The 11,815-nt window shown below is 43.6% G+C and overlaps 1 protein-coding gene across 1 annotated transcript; it reads right to left on the minus strand.

Moving 5' to 3' along the window:
- Positions 1 to 1,842: 1,842 nt before the first annotated feature.
- On the minus strand, positions 1,843 to 11,344 carry LOC307037905 (mitochondrial coenzyme A transporter SLC25A42-like). Its single transcript, XM_079679115.1, has 8 exons — positions 10,844 to 11,344; positions 10,302 to 10,449; positions 5,670 to 5,781; positions 5,405 to 5,430; positions 4,734 to 4,900; positions 4,272 to 4,388; positions 3,325 to 3,476; positions 1,843 to 3,191 (listed from the first exon to the last, which is right to left on the minus strand). The coding sequence occupies exons 2-8, from the start codon at positions 10,386 to 10,388 to the stop codon at positions 2,866 to 2,868; spliced, it is 987 nt and encodes a 328-aa protein (XP_079535241.1). The 5' UTR covers positions 10,389 to 10,449; positions 10,844 to 11,344; the 3' UTR covers positions 1,843 to 2,865.
- Positions 11,345 to 11,815: the final 471 nt, after the last annotated feature.

An 11,815-nucleotide genomic window follows, 5' to 3' on the forward strand; every position in this document is an offset into this window, starting at 1 on the left:
CACCCGCCCTCCGACCATGTTATCCACCCAGTATTGTTTCGATTGTTGCAATACCAGGCTGGGTGGCTGTACACTGTGGGGTGGCAGGATATCCCATCATTCACAGTCAAGGTCATAGAGGCAGGAAAGGAGGAGAGATGGAGGGATGGAGGATGGACAGATGGAAGGAGGGCAGAGTCTCTCCATCCTCGGACGTGAGAGGTTGGGGAGACGGCTCTGAGCAGCTGCTGTAGACAGGAAGTGGTTTCAGGTGGTTGATGATCACCAATGCGACAGAGCGGGCACACACTCACCTGATATTCAGATTTAGTCACAGCTCATGCGCACTGACCGGTGCAGCAAAACAGGACGAGCATGGAAAATATGATTACCTTTGAATGCAGCATACCGTTTTACAAAAAAATGTTTTATTCATTTGAAACATTATTCAGAAATGTCACTAATAAATAAAAATGTTTTGACCTGTGCGGTTTTGAGTAATGTTTCATAGAAAATGAGGTCATTTTGATATCAGGATTGTTTACGTGTGTGGTGACCTCAGTCTTGTTTTATTTAATGGAAGTGTAAAAATGCTATTTATTTACATGATGTGATTACAAATGTTAATAAATGTGTTGCTGAAAAAGGTTTCATAATTGATAGTTATTTCTGGGTATTTTTGTTGAATTTGTTACTAGTTTTTATTTGTATTTATTTATTTTTTATCAATTGCTTTTTAACAGACATATAAAAAAATACAAATCAAATATTTTCTAATGATGGTTCAGGAGCTTTTATTTCATTTTAAAGATTCAGTTCTTTAGTTAAAAATTATATTCAAACATAATTTTGACATCGAACATCTGTGTAAAAAACTAAAATGTGAATTCAACCCAATAAATAAATAAATGATGTAAGCAATGTATTGTGTGTAATTAGTGTGTGCATGGTTTGTAATATACATTTCATATGGTGTGTAGTTGATAGATTGTGAAATGAAAAGCTTGATTATGTGATTTGTTTCTCAGAATTGTTCAAATTAAATAAAACAAAGAAAAGTTCAATAACAGTAAGAGTGTCTCAGAGAGCAGAGGGCAGGTCAAGTTCAGGCCATGAGGAGATCGGAGTCTAACTAACCTCCATGATGGTCCTCGTGCACAGAGAGGAGAGACTCAATGCTGCCATCTACTGACAGAGAGAGGACACACACACGCACGCACGCATACGCACGCGCGCACACACACATACACACACACACACACACACACACACACACACACACACACACACACTCTCTCTCTCTCTCTCTCTCTCTCTCTCTCTCTCTCTGAACCAATATATGTTAAAAATTAAAACATTATATGTAAGATATATAATATCATAATTTGCACATTTAAATCCAACTACAATTTCACATTCTTAGAGGGGAACATTGCACAATACACTAACAAAACATCGTTCATTTATTGGTCATGTGTTTAGACCACATTTTTACATAAAAAAGAAACAACAAATAGGCACTTGTGGGTTATCTGTCGCCACTTTTTAATAGCGGGTAGCTGGCTCCTCCACGCATGAACTTTTTAATTTCTCAAAATAACAAACATTAATCCTATTTTGCAGTGATGGGTTAGGGTTAGTCATTTTAGAGTCAGAAAAAAGTGCATATTTAGAGTCTGAAAAAAACCTTTAAGGTTGCAGCAGGTAACCCACAAGTACCAAAACATGTAAGATTGTTGGGTAGTTGAGTTTTTTCCTGATTCCCAATCTAGACACGTCTTTTCTGTGGTGGTGTTGCTGGTGGTGTGAGCTTTGCCTATCACATGGCACCCTCAAGTGGACAGAAGAAAGCATTGCTCAGAGTTGTGGATGGATACTTTATTGAAGGGTCAGTTTGACATGAGCCTGTAAACGTACATCTTTGGAAATACTGTCTCTTTGAAATGTACATTAGCAGTGGAAGCAAATGAACTCCTTATTCACATTAAATGCATTTGCCTTTGTTCAGTGCGTTGGCAGACTTTTCAGGCAAGCAACGCTTTACAGTCAAGTCAAAGCACTACAACGGGGACACAGTACACAACTGACATCCTAATAGTAATCACATAGAAATCTGTCATATATGTATTTATCATATGATTAGCCACCACTTATTTTAATACTACATCACATCTCCTCCGTGGTGGATTGACGGACAGTGAAACCGTGCAGTCCTGCTGACATGATCACCAACTTTCATTCACTTTCTCAATCTCAATCTCAACACACAGATACACCATCATAAAATTGAAATTTTAAGAAAAACATATTGCATTATCTCCTTTCATTAAAAAAATCAACCCCTGCATGATTAGAGTATTTAAAAATAATCAAAGAAAAACAAAACAACTTGATTAAAATAAAAATAAAATGTCCCCTCCAATTAAAAGCAATGCAATTCATTACAAACACGTTCTCTCTGTTGATTCCGCTGGATTAATTTGAAAGAACATTGTAGGTTGAATAAAGTGCAAGCATTATCTTATAAACACAACACAAACAAGTGCTCCATAACCTCCAAGAACAAAAGGTTTCTTTGTCTACTGTTCACTTGTTATTTACTTTAGCCACAATGATGGCAACGTGGAATCAATAACGATTTAAAGACAATTCATTTTGCCTCCTCACCCTCTCTGTCAGTGAATCCTGTTTACCAGAGTGTGAGAAACTATGTTCCTACGTGCATCTCCTGTCCACTCTTCCCCTCCTCTGACGCTGTGAAGGGAAAAGGAGTGTGCAGTAGGCCTAGCTCTGACTGAGTGCACAAACATATTAATTCCATGTGAGAGAGTTAAACGCCTCCCTGACATCTGTCTTCGCTTTTTCCTTTTCCTTGTGTGAAATGATTCAGTGTGCAGAGAAGCCTATCTGGTGCATTTTGAGCAGGAAGTCGTTTGTGATGTCAAACGTGGAGAGGCTAATCGCCACGGCAATGGGCCCTTTAAGCCAGTTCATGCTCAGGCCTTTATATAGCCCACGTATGACTCCCTCCTGTTTTACGATCGCACGCATAGTCCCCAGGACTGTGACGTACGCTGACCCGGTGACGCCAGCCGTCTGCATGCGGCGACGCACCACGTCAAGTGGGTACGAGGCGGATTGACCAATGAGGCCTGCGCAGGCACCGAAAGCCAGGCGCTCATGGGGGTGTGGCTGCAGTCGCTTGGTCTTTTCTAAAGTGAGAGAAAACACAAAACAATAAGAGTTTAAGATATGAATGACACCTTATTTTATTCAACTCAATATGTAAAATGGCACTTTAATGACATCAATGTAGAAATTATAAAACAACAAACGTATCAGTACCTGCGTGTATCTTCTTGAGGGTTTCGAAGGTGTAGAATGTGATCCCTGCATATGGAATGACACCCATGAGAGTGGGAGTGAAGCCTCTGTAAAGGGTCCTGATACCCTCCTCTTGGGAGATCCGCATGAAGACATGCATGATGTTGCTGTACCTGTCCAAAGAAAAAGGCTCAGCAAAGACCTTATATACCAGACTCTACCATTTAACATAACACATTGTATTGTAATAAATGCAGAGGTGGGAAGTAGTGGAGTACAAATACTTCAATACTGTACTTAAGTACATTTTTCTGGTATCAGTACTTCAGCCCACTACTTATTTTTCTGATGACTTTTTACTTTTACTTCTTACATTTTTAACACAAATACCTGTACTTTCTACTTCTTACATTTTCAACACAGGTTTATTACTTTAGTTTTAAACTGTGTTTGGTGGCGTGATTATTATTATTTAGAGTCATTGCGTGCCTATTGATTTTAACACGATCCGCGTATCCATCATTTCATGGTCTTCTCTAAACAAGAGTGACCAATGAGAACTTTGTCATGTTGCCGTTGTTCAGCATCGAAACATTCATTAGCTAACAATGACATTATTGTTCTATTGATATAAAGGGAGGTCAGGTACTCTTTAAAACAGATGGTAGTTATGGGTACTTTTTACTTAAGTACATTTCGAAGCCCATACTTCTTTACTTTTACTTGAGTAAAGAAGTTTAGTCAGTACTTCTACTTAGAGTATTTTTAAACACGAGTATCTCTACTTCTACTTGAGTAAAGGATGTGTGTACTTTTGCCATCTCTGAATAAATGCAATGAACGGCAAAAGTCAATTTAATTGTAAAAGGCAAGACAACAATGGGACTAATACAATGAAGGGTGAATCTGAGCAGAGAGGGACCCCACAGCACATATTGGATTGTAACAGACAGCGGATGGGTGCTTACATTTCTCGGGCTGTGACGGCCATCCTGGCTCGCACCATGTCTAAGGGATAGGTGAACATCACAGCAGTGGTGCCAGCCATAGAGCCAGCCAGGAAGCGTGTGAAAGGAGGCAGAGATCTGAAACAAACAACCCAACAATCTGTAGTAAATAATAATAATAACAAATATACAAAAACAAACAACAACCCAGTGTTTCATCCCTACAGCCACGCTGCTAACATTACTTAAAACATTTCTATTTTTATCTCTAAATAAATAAACAATTTCGATTGAAAGACATTATTTTCACATTGGTCATGTACTTATTTAAAATTGTATAACATGGTGATTGCCTCTTTATTTATATTGTATTGTTGCATTTAACCTCACAATGCTTTTGCTGTTGTAACAATGTACATTTCTGTGCTGTCGAACAAAAAAAACAGGATTTCTGATTTTGATTCTGACAATGTCTCTACTCACTGGCCCTGGTAGCCGTAGTAGCCCCCCAGTAGTCTTTTGTACTGGTCGTGGGAGGTGAACTGGATGGCAGCGTAGGGCATGACCCTGATCATGGTGGCAGAGTTCCCCCTCCACAGGCTGAGCAGCCCGCCCTTCATGTAGGAACAGTGGATGAACCTGAACGCCTCCTGCAGGGAGTGGATATGTCGTGTCAGGAGCTGAGATACATTCCCTTCATGTTTTCCACATCTAACAATCATGATCATCTTAATATGTTTAAGGTGCGAAATCAAGTGTTGTCTTTAATAATTAATGTGTATGCGAGGGTGAGTGTGGTTGTAACGTGGCATAACAAATAATATGAGAGCTTAAACGGATGTAGGGATGTTTTTTCTATTGATCTTTAAGAATAAACAAATCATTTAATAATTGTTTATTATAAAAAATATTTTAAAAAAATGTATTGATTCCTAAAATTCCTACTTGTTTGTTTTTCTTTTCTTGGTTTTTCAGTAAAAAAAATACACAAATATTCAATTTAAAAATCGTATACATTTAAGGAATATTAATATGAGAAGCTGTACACACCAAATTTATTTTTATTTGTTTTTATTAAGTACAGTTATTAAAAAATCCTGCATTATAACTCGGCCAGTGAAACTACATATTAAAAGATTCAAAGCTGAACTCACCTTAGCTGAGAATCTGTTGGAGGACACTGTGAAATAAAACAAGAAACACAGTGAACCTCAGGTTATAACACACTGTCCCAAGCAGGCTAAGAGGATTAACAATGAGCTAAGAAGAGTTACAACAGTCAGTGAAAACTCTGGTGTAAACAGTAAAACAGTAGTTTCAATATCTCCAGAATGTAAGTCACTTGCATATACAGTAGCCCATATTCTGCACTAGATTCTGTATTTGGAAGGGAGCATTCGTGAGGAATGTTGTTCTTACCTTGGAAAATGATCTTGGTCCGATCCAGAGGTGCGATGACTGTTTTGGCAACAGCTCCAGCGAACGCCCCGCACAGCAGGGATTCCACAGCCGTCCATCTGGAACTCAGGTTCTGTTTGGACACACAGACAAGTTTGCATCACATTGACATTGTGTAACATTATACTTAAACAAACCAAGATAAACACTGACCCTTCAGATAACTCTATGCAATCTTACACTGGTTACTCTGTTAGTGGGGATAAGGAAAAGTATGTTTAATAATTTATCTGTCATTATGTGGTTGTTTGACCCTCACACAAATGTATCATACATTTCTTATCAGCACAAACATTCCTGTGTGTATCCCTCAGAAAAGTTACTGCCACAATATCATCTGGATTAAAAGTTAGCGACACAACCCTTATGACAGAATCGCACAAGATAAAACCAAAAGCTGCACTACTGAATCTGTGTGTGTGTGGGTATGTGGGTGTATTTGTGTCTGTGACCATTTTTTTAGCTGGAAGGGACAGGGAAGGTTCTCTGAAGAACCAGCACCTTACCGTGGTAGAGAGGTTTGTGTGCCCTGATGAACCTGGGGGCTGTGTTGGTAAATTGGTCTCAGGCAAGGGGCCAGACTAAGATTGGTTCACAAGACCTCATGAAAGATGACATACGAAGTGAGGATACCCGGCCCGGAGGAAGCCCGGGGTCCCCTTCTGGAACCAGGCCCAGAAGGAGGACTCGTCGGCGAGCGTCTGGTGGCAGGGCTTGCCACGGAGCCCGGCCGGGCACAGCCCGAAAAGGCAACGTGGGCAACACCTCCGCTTCTCCGTCCCGCGGGCCCACCACCTACGGGAAACAGCGATGGGGTCGGGTGCGCTGCCAGAAGGGTGGCAGTGAAGGCAGAGGGTCTCGACGGACCAGACCCGGGCGACAGAAGCTGGCTTTGGGGACGTGGAACATCACCTCTCTGGGGGGGAAGGAGTCGGAGCTTGTGCGGGAGGTGGAGCGTTACCAGTTGGATCTGGTTGGGCTCACCTCTACGCACAGCGTCGGCTCTGGAACCTTACTTCTGGATAGGGGTTGGACTCTATTCTTCTCCGGAGTTGCTCAAGGTGTGAGGCGCCGGGCGGGTGTGGGGATACTCACAAGTCCCCGGTTGGGTGCTTCGTTGTTGGAGTTTACCCCAGTGGACGAGAGGGTCGCCTCCCTACGCCTGCGGGTTATGGGGGGGAAAACTCTGACTGTTGTGTGTGCTTATGCACCCAACAGCAGTTCAGAGTATACGGCCTTCTTGGAGACCCTGGAAAGAGTCCTGTATGGGGCTCCTGAAGGAGACTCTTTAATCTTGCTGGGAGACTTCAACGCACATGTGGGCAATGATGGAGACACTTGGAGGGGAGTGATTGGGAGGAACGGCCCCACTGATCTGAACCGGAGTGGTGGTTTGTTACTGGACTTCTGTGCTAGTCATGGATTGGCCATAACAAACACCATGTCCGAACATAAGGATGCTCATAAGTGTACGTGGTACCAGAGCACCCTAGGCAGAAGGTCCATGATCGATTTCGTTATCGTATCATCGGACCTGAGGCCGTATGTTTTGGACACTCGGGTAAAGAGAGGGGCGGAGTTGTCAACTGAACACCATCTGGTGGTGAGTTGGGTCAAGTGGCGGGGGAAGCCTCTGGATAGACCAGGTAAGCCCAAACGTGTAGTTCGGGTGAACTGGGAACGTCTGGAGGAGGCCCAAGTTCAGGAGGCCTTCAACTCACACCTCCGGCGGAGCTTTTCGGGCATTCCTGTGGAGGTTGGGGACATTGAACCAGAGTGGTCGGTGTTCAAAGCCTCTATTGCCGAAGCCGCGGCGGGGAGCTGTGTTCTCAAGGTCCTAGGTGCCTCAAGGGGCGGTAACCCTCGAACCTCCTGGTGGACAACGGTAGTCAGGGAAGCCGTCCGACTGAAGAAGCAGGCCTTCAGGGATTTGTTATCCCGGGGGACTCCCGAGGCATGGAAAAGGACTTTCGGGCGGCACCAAAGTTGTTCTGGAAAACTGTCCGACACCTCAGGAGGGGGAAGCAGGGAACCATCCAAGCTGTGTACAGTAAGGAAGGGACGTTGTTGACCTCAACTGATGGAGTGTTAGGGCGTTGGAAGGAGCACTTTGAGGAACTCCTGAACCCGACAACTCCGCCCTCTATGTTAGAGTCAGAGCTGGAGTATGACGCGGGATCGACACCAATCTCCCGGGGGGAGGTCACTGAGGTCGTCAAACAACTCCACAGTGGCAAAGCCCCGGGGGTGGATGAGATCCGCCCAGAAATGCTGAAGGCTCTGGGTGTTGAGGGACTGTCATGGTTGACACGTCTCATCAACGTTGCGTGGAAGTCGGAAACAGTACCGAAGGAGTGGCAGACCGGGGTGGTGGTTCCCCTTTTCAAAAAGGGGGATCAGAGGGTGTGTGCCAATTACAGAGGCATCACACTACTCAGCCTCCCCGGGAAAGTTTACTCTCAGGTACTCGAAAGGAGGGTCAGGCCGATTGTCGAACCTCAGATTGAGGAGGAACAATGCGGATTCCGTCCTGGTCGTGGAACGACGGATCAGCTTTTTACTCTCGCAAGGATCCTGGAGGGGGCCTGGGAGTACGCTTATCCAGTCTACATGTGTTTTGTAGACTTGGAGAAGGCGTATGACCGGGTTCCCAGGGAGTCACTGTGGGAGGTGCTGCGGGAGTATGGGGTGAGGGGGTCTCTACTCAGGGCCATCCAATCTCTGTGCTCCGAAAGCGAGAGCTGTGTCTGGGTCCTCGGCAGTAAGTCGGACCCATTTCAGGTGAGGGTTGGCCTCCGCCAGGGCTGCGCTTTGTCACCAATCCTGTTTGTAATATACATGGATCGGATTTCGAGGCGTAGTCGTGGGGGAGGGGGTCTGCAGTTCGGTGGACTAAGGATTGCACCACTGCTTTTTGCAGATGATGTGGTTCTAATGGCTTCATCGGTCTGCAACCTTCAGCACTCACTGGATCGGTTCGCAACCGAGTGTGAAGCGGCTGGAATGAGGATCAGCACCTCCAAATCTGAGGCCATGGTTCTCAGCAGGAAACCGATGGACTGTCCACTCCAAGTAGGGAATGAGTCCTTACCCCAAGTGAAGTAACCCAAGTGAAGGAGTTCAAGTATCTCGGGGTATTGTTCTCGAGTGAGGGAACAATGGAGTGTGAGATGGGTCGGAGAATCAGAGCAGCGGGAGCGGTACTGCAGTCGCTTTACCGCACCGTTGTGACGAAAAGGGAGCTGAGCCAGAAGGCAAAGCTCTCTGTCTACCGCGCCATTTTCGTTCCTACCCTCACCTATGGTCATGAAGGATGGGTCATGACCGAAAGAACGAGATCGCGGGTACAAGCGGCCGGGATGGGTTTTCTCCGCAGGGTGGCTGGTGTCTCCCTTAGGGATAAGGTGAGAAGTTCGGTCATCCGGGAGGGACTCGGAGTTGAACCGCTCCTCCTTCGCGTCGAAAAGGAGCCAGTTGAGGTGGTTCGGGCACCTAGTTAGGATGCCACCTGGGCGCCTCCCTAGGGAGGTGTTCCAGGCACGTCCAGCTGGGAAGAGACCAAGGGGTAGACCTAGAACCAGGTGGAGGGATTATATCTCTTCGCTGGCCTGGGAGCGCCTTGGGATCCCCCAGTCAGAGCTGGTTGATGTGGCCAGGGAAAAGAAAGTTTGGGGCTCTCTGCTGGAACTGCTACCTCCGCGACCCGACCACGGATAAGCGGGAGAAGATGGATGGATGGGACAATTGAACCCAATAAAAAAAAATCCAACTAACTGATAAGAAGAGCAGTTTGCACAAATAACAAACAAAACACAGCTCATGACCTAAATACAGTTTGCATCTCATTTGTTTACATGTATAATTCTGCTTGAACTATTACAGATTATGATATATAATCAATTCCCTGCCTAGTTGTAAATACCTTTTGAGGTAGACTGCAGTTCACTTTCCATTAAGTTTTGAAATGAAGGTGTATTTGAGCCCCTGATGAAGTCTTAAAATTGTAAGAGCTTAAGTTTTATTAATAGCAAAATGTTGATAAATGTGTCCTGCATAGCCCCCTGACCAACCCTAACCTTGTGCTCCAAATAAATTAAACAGCTGTCATGATACCTCTTATTCAACACTATGCACAGTGCTGCTTTGTAAAGCAAGGCCAGCTTCAGATTATCTGGCACCTTCGGGCTATTTCGAGCAATGCACTGTTAGAGGAATGTCCTTAGGAAGTCTGTGTAGGCTCTACTCTGTACGTCACAACAACAGCTCCATTACACAGAGAGGAGTCTCAGAGTCACACAGAATGCATGTTTAAATGGCCATCATAAAGGAATTACACCACAACAATTTATAGTAACTTCTACAAAACATTGCCTTTTTAAATTAAATGAAATATCCTTTCAAAATGTGAGGTTAAACGTGTAACATTTAGCTATAATAGCTAACACAGACACCCTGACCTAATTTGACTAGGTGGTAAAGCTAGGTGGTAAAGGTCATTAAAAAGCATACATGTAGTGCATATCTACACATTCAAGCTGTTTAAACGTGTCACAACAAGTATATTCTATTGAGTCATGGAGAAACAATGCTCACCTGTGCTTGGCCGGAGGGGGGCAGAGCCAGCACGGTGGCCTCGGACACGGGCAGAGGGCTCTGATGGTCGGTCACACTGTGGGCCATGGGTGCCCTTCACAGATCACCAAGGCTGTCGGACACTCGGTCACTCATTCAGGAAACCCCACTGCAGACGAATGTAAATGAACAAATAAATAGGAGCAAAGAGAAAACACGTTTTATTTAACAACACAACAGCCCCGCCGTGTAGCACTCCCTCTCTCATGAAGTGAGGAGGTGATTACACGCCTCACATTAACAGCCTTACAAAACCTCTGCTGGTTAATCATTTACTTTCCGTCACATCTGGACCATGATCTGAACACAGCGCTTATATTTCTCAACCAAGATTTGGTCCACATGTCAGTTTCCTCAAACAAATAAGCGCAGAACCCCCCCCCAAAAAACAACCTCAAATAGATAATCTGCGAATGATAGTTGTAAGAATGAATAAACATGCATACACAGTAATGCAGTTAAATCTAGATGTTGATTGATGATAATATGCTCTATTTTGTTACCTTCGTGTTTAAAAGGACCCCTTGTTTACAATTCTACGATGTGATCTGTCGCCACTGTGCCCTGCAGATCCTTGCGCACATTTCTGTTCGCAGGAGGCTGGTCTGTCACTCTCAAAACTTGCAACTCCGCAGCTCTTTTCTCGTTGTTGTTGTTGTTGTTGTTGTTGTTGTTGTTGTTGTTGTTAACGTTTCGGAAGATGATTTTAAACGACAGGTGTCAAGCTGCAGCAGAGTGTGAGTCTATTTTTAGACGACGCCCGCGAAGAAATGCTGCAGCTGTTCTGCGCACTAGATAAATGTGGGCTTTTCAAGGTCTTTAAGGAAAGAAACTGGGACCACGTACGCCAGTGTTGTGGACTGCATTACCCATCAGCGAGTCACGTTATTCGGAGGAAATCTCGCGAGTTTATCTTAAACATTGAGTTGCCAGTTTCGCTAATATATAACATTTAACGGTGTTCAAAGGTTGTTGCATTGATTAAATACTGCTGTTCATGCAGTGAGAACATTTTATTTTTAGAGCAGCTTCCACACAAACATAAACCTCAGTCAAATGTAACTTAAATAAATACAACACATGCTTTGTAAACCGACAACATTAACTTAATTATCAATCTCAGAGGGTTAAATAACTGACATGACATTTACTTTAAATACATACTTTAGATTTTGGTATTAGAGATAGCAAATATTCATCATTCTGTTGAAACTCAATAGAGGCATATATATATATTTATCAATATAACAAAAATAACTAAGGTCTTCAAGAAATGATTCAAAGCACCATATGTTGAAGCCCCCAAGGTATTTTTGAAAACTTATTTTATAATAATGTAAAGGTACAGAGTATTATATTCAACCACTAATCAACCTTTTTTTAACATAGCACCTATCATCCAGACAGGCTGCCTTACAAGACTTTACATAGCAAGGTTGAAACAACATGCAATTAAAACAAAAATAGAGAACAAT

The sequence above is a fragment of the Notothenia rossii genome, assembly GCF_949606895.1.
Source record: "Notothenia rossii genome assembly, chromosome: 1".
Classification (NCBI taxonomy): domain Eukaryota; kingdom Metazoa; phylum Chordata; class Actinopteri; order Perciformes; family Nototheniidae; genus Notothenia; species Notothenia rossii.

What these genes read in the sequence shown, in the direction of transcription:
- LOC307037905 (XM_079679115.1), bottom strand. Translation starts at nt 10,388, where the DNA reads ATGGCCCACAGTGTGACCGACCATCAGAGCCCTCTGCCCGTGTCCGAG. An exon ending in CCAACAGATTCTCAGCTAAG is followed by an intron (nt 4,901 to 5,404) that starts GTGAGTTCAGCT and finishes CACTCCCTGCAG; the next exon opens with GAGGCGTTCAGGTTCATCCA. An exon ending in TACTACGGCTACCAGGGCCA is followed by an intron (nt 4,389 to 4,733) that starts GTGAGTAGAGAC and finishes TGTTTGTTTCAG; the next exon opens with ATCTCTGCCTCCTTTCACAC.